This window comes from Chlamydotis macqueenii, chromosome 3 (genome assembly GCF_036417535.1).
Source record: "Chlamydotis macqueenii isolate bChlMac1 chromosome 3, bChlMac1.mat, whole genome shotgun sequence".
Taxonomy (NCBI): Eukaryota; Metazoa; Chordata; class Aves; order Otidiformes; family Otididae; genus Chlamydotis; species Chlamydotis macqueenii.
Genome location: NC_141558.1, coordinates 43,594,057 through 43,606,572, shown reverse-complemented (window position 1 = coordinate 43,606,572; position 12,516 = coordinate 43,594,057). Strand labels below are relative to the sequence as shown.

The following is a 12,516-nucleotide window of genomic DNA, read 5'->3' as shown; positions in this document are numbered from 1 at the left end:
GAGCGGGCGGCGGCCAATCGGCGCCGCGGCGCCTGCGCAGTGCTGGGGTGACGGTGGCGCGCGGGACGTACGGAAAAGAGTCTGGGAGCGGAAGAAAAGCGGCGGCGGCCGTGGCCGCCCTGCCAGCGCCCAGGTACCGTGTGGTTCTTTTTACCCGTTTCTCTGTGCTCACGGCTTGGCCCGGCGCTGTTCCGCCGCGATGTGGTGGGGCTGACTTATCTTGCCTGGCCCGGCCCGGCCCGGTGGGGAAGCGGCTTCGGGGAGAGACGCGGCGTTAGGCCGCGGGCGGTGCGGGTGAAGGCCGTGGCAGATGCCCGGCCGGCGGCTGGGACGCTGCTCTCGGGGGCTCTACCGCCGTTTTGCAGCTCCTGCCCGCGAATTGCAACCGCGTGGGAAGTTGTTCTCCGGCGTGGCTGGCCGGTCGCAGTGCTTAATGTCGGTAGTTGGCTCCCCAGCGTCAGGGACGTGATGGGACGGTACTGAACTGACGGGAGTTGTGACCGTGAAGCGCTGCGCTTCTTGTACTTTTTGCCGTGTGGAGCGATTTTGATACCCTACACTGAATAGATTTTGCTTTCTTCTTCTGGTTTAGAGCATTCCCTTTAGGTACTTCTTTCTGCCTTGCCAGTTGTGGTATCACGCTTGTGCGCAGGGTCCTGCTGTAAACAAGCACTGAACTCGTCCTTTCACTGGAGTTGCGCTGCTTCTGCTGTGCAGCCGACTGCGCTGCAGGAGTGTGAATTGATGGGGGGAAAGTAGAACAGAAACTGTTTTCTTTTTTTTCTTTGAGCTGATTTTTTTCAATCGAGCATCTGTATTACCAACCTCTAGCCACAGTATAAACTGTTTTCTGCAAGAACAGTATCAAAAACTGCCAACAATGAAGTCGAAAGCTTAATTTAGAGTTAATGGTTTTAATTATATTGTTTGCATGTTATTGTAGAACTCTGAGACACCTGTTGCCAAGTTCTACTCTTTTAGTATGTGGTATAAAATTTTAATTTACTAATGTTAAGTGTACAATGAACTTATTTTGGACAAGATCTTCCCTCTCTTTTGCTTTTGTTTCCTTTTTTTTTTTTTTTCAGATTCCTAGGAAGTCATCCTTTTTCCTTTTTTAACGGGAACTTCCAACTTTAGCTGTGCCCGAATCAGCCATACAGTCATTTTCTGAGCTTTAAAGCTTTAGCATTTCAGGGTTCCATAATTATTGTGTGGGGTATATTTTCTACTTCTTAGAAGGAACTTGAGCTGTAATATTGCTTTGAAGTCATGGACAACTGAGACCTGTAACGCATTATGTGTTTTTCATAGCATAGCTACTCTAACCACAAAATGAAATGTTGTTGAAAGTAGCTCACCCATGCGTTGTAATGCATTCCTGGCTCTTATTTTAGCCTTGTGCTAGTCTAACCTCATGACTAGTCAATTTAGAGAGCTAAACTAGAAGAAAATGAAGCTATTCTGGTTTCTGTAGGGTTAGCTTTTCATTGCTGTGACTCCCTGAACAGGTTGTGATGGAGGAACATGACGTTGCACAAAGTGGCAGAATTGCGTAGTAGGGCATGAGACCATAATTTGCCGTTCTTGGTGGTATCTCTCTGTTAGTTTGATATTACAGTTAGTCAGATCTGTGTCCTCACTTGAGCTGAAGGATGATGGGGAGTTGTAACAATGAGACATTTATTTGAAGAAATGCTATGAGTGTTTTCAAATTTATTCATTTTCTTAATCAGGTAGAAACAATGGATGATGACTTTGTGGCTTCCTCCACACCCCCGTTTCTCACTGAAAGCTTGGAGATGGCAATGGAAGTGGAGAATGAGAACTCAAATCCACCTTGTTTTTCCTGTGCTTTTGACAACCAAAATGGAGGGAGAAGCTTCTCTGCAGAGTCTTATTTAGGAAGTGGGTCTCTTAAGAGGTATGGGTTTTTTTTTCGAGTTACAAATGTAATACCCTTCTAAGATGTTTTTTTTCCCTGGTGTTCAGTGCCTCTAAATGCTGACAGGGTTTCCAAATCATTTTGTTCTTCAGCTCTTATGATCCTGAGATCAACTTGGTGGCATACCAAAGCAGGAAGGGCAATTGTGTTACACTGTTTTGAACATGTTCTAGGTCCAGTTCCTAGCTTGGTGAACTTACTTTAAGATATTGTAAAGGACCTGTTACAGGCCTGTTAGGACACTTCAAAACTGTCCTGTTCGGCAACAATGTCCAAAACCTCTTAAAATTTCTGAGGAGGCTGCAGCACTGCTTTTTGCAGTCATATGCTCTATTCTAGGCTGGCCCTTTCTCTCTTTTCCACGTGATAGAAACAAACCTGCTCTGCCCAGCTTCCCCACGTTGCTGGGACTGTCCTTTGTAGCTTTAAGACCATCTTTCTGAAAGCTCTCCCTTTGCATGCATTCTGGATTTAAGGTTTAGAAGTCATATGTATATAACAAGTAATTATTTTCTGTGAGATTCTAAAATGTTACTTTGGCTTAGTTAATATATTCTTTACTGTCTGTGATCCAGCTTAGTTTTCTGTACCATTTGCTGATCCTATTTTTCCTACAAAAGCATAATCTTTCTGTCTGTCCTCCTGCCAAGCTTCATATTTTGTGTTGTTACTTTGGGGTTTTTTAAGCTTAATTTCCACAGCCTTTTCTGTAAAACCCCAGAGGGGGTTCTACTGCACTTCCCCCGTTCCCTACCTTATTTATCTTTATTTTTTGTTGTTGGATCAGAGCACATTCATTCAAATAGATGTCAAGTAGAGGACTAAGAAGGGCCTATGTCTGCATGAACATATCAGTAGCGGATTCCACACTGACAAAGAAGTCTTTCATGACAGAAACAGTTTCATGTGAAAACTCAATCAGGAGCTTGTATGTTGACAGGTTTCTCAGATCACTACATTGATGATAATACTGTTCTCCAGTCTTTTATTCACCTTGTCTACTTGGATTGTAAGTTCTTGGAAAAGCATGCATGTGAGGGACTCCTCTGTCTTCATTATCTTGAACAGGAGTAACTGGATTTAATTGCTAAAGGCTTCAAAACAGACCAATATTTAGGCAGCTACCAAGTGAACTGCAGGTGTTATGGGAGATTGGGCCGATTGTTCAGCAGATGCTCTTTTTGCTTCTGAGAACTGAATTGGTAATAGTGCATAGTTCAAGAATATGAATTTGATGTGTAATATGAAAACCAAGTGGCTGCCCAGTACATTTTTTTATTTTTAAAAATAGAAATATTTCTTGCATATTAGTGAATTCAGCTTCATCTGCAGTGAAGTATTTTATGGAAGACAGTGGGAAAATTATGGAATAATTTGCTTTGGTGACTTTGTTGCTGTTGTTATACAGCTTGCTGTGATTTTTTTTTTTTTTTTTTTGAAAGCACACTAACGAAATATTTTCATATTAGTCATATTTTAACAATCTATACAGTGTCTGATTTTCTCCACTTTGAGTAAAATGGTAATTCTGATTTTATTTATTTTTTTTCTTTAGCCAGAGCGAAGGGTAGTCATGGCCTCATGTTAGTTTAAGTTTTATAATAATGAAGTCACATTTTGTGACTCTCATCAGTTCACCTGCCTAAAAGTATGCTTTTATCAATGTGTTCTGTGTAAATATTATTAGATGTATATAAAGGAGCAAATATATATTCTAATATTAATTATTAGGTATGTAGTATACATTGAGAGAGATTCCAAACATACACTAACAGTGGAGCATGTCTCTGCCCCTTTGTAAGGCTGAAGGTGCTTCAAGGTGGTAGCTTGTTAAATTTTATTTGTTTCTAAAATATACTGTGCCCTGTGACTACATCATGTTTTTATGCTCTTGAAGTTAGGAGTTGTCATATTTTATGTACTGTGTATTATATTGCTATAAAAGGTGTAACAGTCTGTCTTTTGAGAGCACCACTACTCCTTCCTATCTATAATATACGTGTTGCTGATATATTGATAAAGTATCAGTGGTACATAAGCCACCTGTAGATGTTGTGTTCTATAGGTTTATTACTGGGGAACGTATGAATATTGTTGGCTCTGTTCTACAGGGTTTTACTGAGACTGGATCCTTCTCCAAACGACTATGAAGATGATGTAGTGGAAATATTTGGCTTTCAGTGGGTTACTGAAACGGCATTAGTTGAATCTTGTGGACTTCTCTTTGGATTACTTAGGTATGATAATGTTAGTGTATTTTATGATTAATCCACTTCTGTAATTATACTTGCCTTAATGATGTAACAAACTTTTCAAGTTGTTCATAGTAAAATCATGAGAGAGCATGATCTTTTTGGATGCATTGCATAGCCCATAGTCTTTATCTAACACTCCAGTAAGTGATGGGTAAGACACAGACAGAATTGTAGGAAGAAGTAAATTTTTTGTCACAGATTTTTAATAGTATGTGATTTATTAGTAAGTTTCTAAGCACTGTGGTTCATATCTTAGCCATCACCAAATAAAAATTGGTAAGTATAGTTATTACAACAGTGTTGTGATTAATTTAGAAGCTTCTAACTTCAGAGTATATGAATAAGCTATGTAAGATTTCCTTGAATTAGATTGTGCTACCCGTATAATTAAAGTTGTCTTTTGAAGGTTTTAAGTCCTTTTTTTTTGTGCATAAAGAAAAGTGGAGGTTAAAAATAAAATACTGTAAATGCTGGATGCGGCACTTTCTTCAATTGTTTGGATTAGGATAGCTTCAGCAATCTCTTCAGATACAGTAAATCAGTGTTTGGCTAATTCAATGTAGATGTTTAATCTGGTCAATGCAAACACACAGATCACCAATAATCCTCTTTGCTACTGATAATCCTCAGGATGTACAGCACATACAGAGAGTGGATGGGAGAGGAGCTTTTGTATGATTCCATGAATATATGTGATATATTCCATCGTTCCTTTGATTGTAGTGGATTCTTCCATCCCTTTAGGGTATGACCAAGGGCATGATGTGAAACATCATTAATAGAGTCTGGCTTATTGAAACATGATGGCATAGATGATAGGAGGTATATTAAAACTAGTGTTATTTAGCACTGCTTGTTTGATGCAAGCTTTGACTTCACTGTGATTTAAAAAAAAAAACAAACAACTTTTAAATGAAAGAGATAGGAGAATAACTTAGTTAAAAGAAACACTGCATCCCTTTCAGCATTTAGTCTGATCTGTTTATTAACACAAAATCACTGGGCAGTGAGACAGCAATATATTTGATCTGTTGAATAATATGAATTGCTCTGTAATTGTAATAGAGAGAAACATAAGGCATAATATTTTACTGTGGTTTTTAAGTTATTTAAGCTATACATGTTTTAAAACCTACTGAACTGGTAGGAATAATGGATTTCAGCTAACTCTTGGTTGTGAGAGTTTGGTTGCTAAGCTGTCTTTTGGTGTGACAAGTCCCTCTGCAAAGATATTCTCTCTTTCAGTTCATTTGTTCAGTCATAAAATGGAACACTTTCATTTACAGACCAATTGACAACTGAAAGTAGGAAAACTCCTTTTCTTCATTGTAGAAATCATATGTGTTGAGTACAAGTTATTCTTGACCACAAAGTGGCTGTAAATAGTTCAATTGATGAAGTACAAATAATACCCGTTTAAATGTTTACAGAAACCTAGTATTTTTCATGTATCTGTAAATATTAAAGACAGTTATTCAATATTTTTAAGTATTTAATAAATAATAATGTTATACAGCAGAACTGCAAGTTAAAAACAATAATTGCACAATAAATAGAATTCTTACCTTTTTTTAATGTGATTGAAGGTGTGTGAGTCAAAGTAAGAGCTATGTAACTATTTAAGTGGGTACAGAGATATATCTTTCATTAATAAACAGAAGTACCAGTTTATCTGTCAGAATACTTATTTGCAAATCAAATGATTTAATGATTGACAACCATGATGATCAATCTTTGAAGCACAAATGCTAATTTAAATTAAAATGACTTATTTAACTGATGATATCTTTGTTATGCTTCTCATGCCCACTTTGTGCTTTTTATTTTTTTTTTTAATTTTTCTTTTTCCTCCTCCTATGTGGCTCCTTTCTGACACTCTCTCACTCCAACCTTCAGCCTCAACAGCCCTCTTTGATGAACTCCTCCTGCTTTAGACTTCTTTCACTTTAACATGGTTGAAATACTTGAAAAATTCATGCAGAAAGTCAGCTTTGATTTCAAAACAAACAAAAAAAACCCCACAACCCACCTAAATGGCTGAAAGTAATCTTGGGTAGCTGACGTGATTTTATCCAAGGAAGGAAGAGCTAAGGCAGATAGTTTTAATGTGTGCCAGCCCTTTAATATGCAGGTTACCGCCTGGGTTTTTGGATCATTGTGGGCACTTCCTAGTTTTCAAATTTTTTTTCATAAGATATTTAATCTAGATTGGATCCAAGTATCTTGTTTTTTAATCCTTCAGTAGTTGCTGCTTTGACTGTAAGAAATGAGACAGAGAGCTCCTTCCTCAATTTATGCATTTTCTTTCAAAAGTCTGTCTCACACAGTTGCACTTTTCATGTATTTAGTTTAGTACCACATTATAGTGCCACAATATAGTCTCTGTGGAGACTATACTTGAAGACAACTTGAAAATAACAGTTGTTGCAGAATATGGCTGAGTATTTACCTGTGTTATAGCTTTTTCTAATTTTCATTTGCAGTGGCAGTTACAGCTTCTTTAAAAATGCACTCTCTCTTCCCTCCAGAACTGAACTGAGTTTTAACTTGTCTAAAGAAACTTTCTCCTTTTACTCTACTATATTTGTTGCTGTTTATCTTTTGTGCAGCAGACCACCCTAAGCAGGAAGCAGTAAAAGCTGCTGACAGAATTTACTAGTGCTCATTCACAAGTGAATTAGAGTATACTGAGTGTATGTCATGAGGGTTAACTTGCAGGTTTATTCTTTGGTCAGATAGGAAGTTGAGTTACATTTGTGGGAAGATAACTTACAGGGAATGGCTTTTGGGGTTTTCGTGTGTGCGGTTGTGTTTTTCCTCCCCTGATACTTAGCTAATTTTATACTTGTTGGTACTGTGTTTAATGTTTTAAAAAAAAGCAAAAATTCTATCTATTGTCATCCCTTCACACTTGGATGTGTATGTTGCCTTCCACTAATACTCTTTCCTAAGTTACATTTCTGAAGCTTTTTCAGAAATACAAAGCAAGAAACACCTCTCTCCTCGCTGTGTTCTATTTAGATCTTACTAAAATGTAATTAAACAACTTTTATCTATATAAATATCATAAACTTTTGTATTCCTTTAATTAGGCAACAGATATACAAACTGGAAGACCTGGTACAAATGGGTTCATCTGATTTTGGTAAGTTTAACACATTTAATTTGACATTGGGATAGGTATCGGACTGCCTTTTAATTGTAGAAGTATATTATCACAGATCACACTTGTGCTTTGATTCTTGACCAAGGGCTCATGGAGTGTGCTGCAGAATACTATAACCAGCATAAACCTCCAGTAAGGGTACTAATAGAATCATAGAATAGTTTGGGTTCGGAGGGACCTTCGAAGGTCGTCTAGTCCAACCCCCTGCAAGGAGCAGGGACATCTCCGACCAGATGAGGTTGCGGAGAGCCTCATCCAACCTGGCCTTGAATGTTTCCAGGGATGGGGCATCCACCACCTCTCTGGGCAGCCTGTTCAGGTGTTCTACTACCCTCAGTGTAAAAAATTTCTTCCTAATATCTAACCTAAATCTACTTCCCTCTGTTTTAAAACCATTGCCCCTAGTCCTGTCACGATAGGCCCTACTGAAGAGTTTTTCCCCATCTTTCCTGTAGGCCCCCCCTTTAGGTACTGGAAGGCCACTATAAGGTCTCCCCAGAGCTTCCTCTTCTCCAGGCTGAACAGCCCCAACTCTCTCAGCCTGTCCTCATAGCAGAGGTGCTCCAGCCCTCTTATCATCTTTGTGGCCCTCCTCTGGACCCTCTCCAACTGGTCCATGTCCTTCTTATGTTGAGGGCTCCAGAACTGGATGCAGTATTCCATATACATATTCCAAATACAGTCAACCAAATGATGTAAGATCATATGAAAATAGTCGAAATGTTGTGAGTGAGTTTGGAACCAGGTCTGCCTGTATAGTAGGTGCACAGGGCAATCCTGACTGTAATGGGAAATTTCACATTAATTTGACTTGAGTGAAGATGTCACCCCTAAGGTAGAATTTGTCAAAACTGTTAACTTGTTTAATTAAAAATAGAAAGTTGCATCAAAACTCCCAATAATTATTTAAGTTACAAAGATAGTGGGTTGGGACTCTTTTCAGTGTTCTCTTGGCTTACGTTTAAACAAGTTAGTTATATTTGCTAAGTTTAGAGTTATTTACAAACTTAATTTGTCTTTGCAGCAGGATCGATAAAATGAGATCACTACAAAATGCTTTGTTTCAATTAAATACTAAGGCATGAGAAGCAGTATGTTTCTGAAGGATTATTGCAGCCTTGGGCTTATTGTAAGTTTGAAGGCTGAATTAGTTAGCAAGTTGAGAAGTTCAGTAATTACTCGGAAACAACCTGTCTGTAGTATCTTCTCATTACAGATAAATTGCTAGTTTTCTAAGAGTACAAGTGGATATTTTTACACATTATTATTTTGGTTCAATATTGTCATACTCTGTCACTTAAATAGTTGGTATGAATTTATTGTAAAGCTTCTTTCATGTTTTTTCGTTGATTGTATCTTGAAAGTCTAATTTTGCTGACATTTAATACATAAGTGGAAATAGCCGTACTTTAAATTCCATTTGCAATTTTATATGGTAGCTGGACACCAATAAACTGTTCTGCAGTTATTTTTCCCTGAAATTTAAGCATCTGCTTGGTTCTCTTCTCTATATACTGTTCTTCCTCTTGCCAAATAAGATAGAAAAATAAACTTGAATTTTGTGCTTTAACCAGACTTTCTTTGTGACTTAGAGCAAGTCAGTGGTACATCTGTGATTCAGTTTTTCCTTGATACAAGCAGGCTAGTAGTAGAGGAGTGTTGTGAGGATTAACATATTTAAAATGATCAGGCAGTGTGCTGTTGGGTATTATTGATGTCTTAGATAAATATGCTATTGCCACTGTTTAAAACTCCACTTTAGAGTTTTATCTCAGTAAATATCTTTGTTATATGTATACTGTGTTATGTGTTTGCTATGTTTATACTAATATCAATATCGTACATTTCATTTCATTTCCTATCAGTCTTAATGTGCTTTGGAGACTTGGTACTGAGAACTGTGTGATGTGGAAGCCATATAAAAATTTTTTCTAATGCTCTGTTTTATCTTTTTTTTTAAATGCTTGATCTGTTCTTGATACCTTATTATTCCTGTATTGTTCCACTTATTTAATTGCTCAATGATTTATGACAGTATGCAGAAGACTTTTTAGTGAAATACTGTAATATAAAATTTTACTTAAACAGAAGAGCTTAGGATAAAATATTTGTTATTGCTACAAAGCAGCAGTAATTTCTGTAATTCCTTTAGAACAGAGTGATTTGAGCCTCTAAACCTATGGTTCATTACCATGGTAGATCCTATGGCTTCTTATGTGGTGGGGGTAGGATGTACACTGGAATATTGTGGTCCTTGTACCAGTTGATTTGCTTCACTCACTGAGTGTTGTTACTCCAAAGATGTTGAGATAGACTTATATGCACAAAACTGTATTTGTAGGGTCGGTAACAAGTGGTATATATGAACTTCAAGGTTAACTGGAGGAGATAAGGGGGAAGCAAAGGGTAGAGAGAGCAAGAAAAGGAAAGGGAAGACTCCCGCGTGGTCGGCTGGGGAGAGGAGCAAAGGCTCATCAGCCTTTCCCTGAACATGCAGTCCAGCACAGTAGGTGACAGTTTTTGCCATGCATCTCCTCTAGTGCGATATACACTCTTTGGGGCCTGATAAAACTTCTTATTTGCTGTTCCCATTTATGGTGCTCTTAACAAGGCTGGCATGTGCTTAATCAGATACAAGTGTTGCAGGCTGACTGGTTGCTAAGCATTTGGGTATATATCTTACTGGGCAGTAGTTATTGGGTATTTAAATGACTGTATCTACTTTATTATGCACCAGGTTTCATCTTTCTCTAACATCAGCTGAAAGCTACAAGGAAAGATGTGGGAATAAATAAGGAGTGATTCTCACACCAGTGGCAAAGGCTTCCAGTGAATCTCTGCTGTAACGATGGTGTTTGAGCTTGTACCTGGAAGCTCAGGAGGGTAACACTGTGAGAACAACAGCTTCAGAGAGCAAAGGAAAGGAGGCACATAGCTACAGTAACTGGCTGGAAGGATACAGAGCTGCAAGTGAAAGGCAGCCTACAGGATTGTGGATGAATGGCTCTTAGTGTTACACATCTTAAGGGAGTGTGCAACGATGTGATGCTTCCTAGGAAGAGAAGTTACAAAGTGTGTTGCCAAATAAGTCCACCTGCTTAAGTCCCCCAAGAGAAAAGGATGCTGAGACACTGTTTAACACGTCTTTTCTGAAGGTGTCTTGGAAGCAGACAGGGCGCAGGGCAGTAGGGCTGAATGATTTCTTCTAGCACTGATTGCTTGCCTTTGCCACTTTTCCTGAGGGATTGAATGCCTTCTTTTCCCTCTGTATCTGGATATGTGCCTGAGAAGACAAGGAATGGATCCCTCTAGCAAGATGACATTTAGAAGTGGGTGTTTGCCACCAGCCACCCCCCAAGTTGTCATCATAAAAGAGGGTGGCTTTCCAGTGGTCTGGTTTAATTACTGTGGAGAGTGCCTATGTTATATAAGTCACAGTGTGGGCACATTTGCTTTAAGCTATTGATCTCTTTTACTTCAGGTCAAGCTGCAAACTTGCACTCCGAAGCAGAGAGCATCAGGCATCAATGTGTTGAGTTTTTGAATTATGTGAAAGTTTTCATTTTCAGGTGAGATTTGCACACAATTTACTAATTTACATACTTAGCTTCGTGTAGCTGCCTCTTACCCATTTTCTGATTGTGTGTCTGTGTATGTATGTTCAGGTATGTGGAACCCCCTAAAGTGGAAAATGATGGAACGCTCCATCCGTATGAAGAACTAGAAGCACAGTTACCATCAGTGTTGGTGGAAGAGCTTCATGCTTTGACCATGCACATTGGTCACCTTTGTGAACTCCCTAGTAGTGTCCTGGCAGCATTTACTGTACAACAACAGGCAAAGGTTGATGTCTTTTTTTTTTTTTTGTAATTTTATTTTTTTGTGTGTGTAATGTTACATATTCAATTTAATAAATTTTGACTAAGTAAGAATTTATTTTTTTTTCTTCCGGCTGAAACTGCAGTTACACTTTGTATTTTGTGGCCTTTTTTTCCCTTTATTAATTTAGTGCCATCCCATATTTGGCAAACACAGCTAATGAGCTCTGGGTTTTTTGTTGGTTTTATTTATCTATTTATGTTTTATAGTTTTTAGAATTCTTCCTGTATTATGCAAATGATAATACCAATTACAAATAGATAGGTAGGCTTGAATTAGTGTATTGTGTGAAATAAAATTCCGCGATGTTTGTCCTTACTAGTGGTTAAAACTTCTGAGCTTCCCAGTAGGAGGGGCACTTTTTAAAAAATACATTCTGAAATCTAACTTGAAATAGGAAAAGATCATGCATAGAAAGAAGAAGAGTGGAGACATGGAAGTAGGCACTGCGACATCAAACAGTAGTGAAGTATACACCATTAAGATTTGTGTATACATATAACAACTAATACTTTCAAATCTTCTAGAAGATTGTTTGTTTTGCTTGTCAGTAGGGTCACTGTTGAACTAATGTAAGAAACAGTAATTTCAAGTAAACTTTAAGGAAGAGAATATTGAAATTTTGGAATTACTTTAAGAACACACTTCACTTTAGCAGTTTGTATGCTACCTAATACTATCCTGGAAGGGAAAGGATAACTAAGGGTGTTGTAAAATATCAAGTCTGAATCAAGACATTGTGTTTAAATTGTAGTTTAGATCAGATTAAAGACTTTGCAAACATCCTCTACAGACAGAATTAATTGTCATGAAGATTTTTTTGTTTGTTTTCCTTTTGCTTTTTTTTAATTTTTTTTTACTCTTTAACTGAATGGCATGTTTATATGTTACAATGTATTTGAGCATAAATTTCCATAATGTTCACTGCAGGCAAAATGTATACCCATCTTCACTTTTCTTAGTACAGTATCTAGAATTCACTAAAGAAATCTTAAAAATAAATAAATATGTGTATTTCTTATCACAGATATTTCCCCCATCATGGCATTTACTACACCTCCACTTGGATATTAATTGGCTAGTCTTGGAAGTTCTTCATGTACTCAGTGAAAAAATGATGAGTAAGTGCAGGTTTTCTTCTTCAACTTATTCTTGTACATATGATTTACTTAGGTTTCTCAATTTATCCAGAATTATTTACTACTTTTGGTAGTTTTTAGCATAGCTATATTTAATGGGGTGAACTAAAATATGGTGAAGGCAGGTTCTTT

At 37.8% G+C, this 12,516-nt stretch overlaps 1 protein-coding gene across 1 annotated transcript in view; it reads left to right on the top strand.

Moving 5' to 3' along the window:
• Positions 1–85: 85 nt before the first annotated feature.
• Positions 86–12,516, top strand: part of MMS22L (MMS22 like, DNA repair protein) — a 96,264-nt gene continuing 83,833 nt past the window's right edge. Inside the window, exons 1-7 of the mRNA XM_086744285.1 lie at positions 86–133; positions 1,737–1,924; positions 4,057–4,182; positions 7,293–7,345; positions 10,848–10,935; positions 11,032–11,209; positions 12,273–12,366. Coding sequence (XP_086600411.1) covers positions 1,746–1,924; positions 4,057–4,182; positions 7,293–7,345; positions 10,848–10,935; positions 11,032–11,209; positions 12,273–12,366 — 718 coding nt within the window. The 5' untranslated portion in view covers positions 86–133; positions 1,737–1,745. The remainder of the gene's footprint in view (positions 134–1,736; positions 1,925–4,056; positions 4,183–7,292; positions 7,346–10,847; positions 10,936–11,031; positions 11,210–12,272; positions 12,367–12,516) is intronic.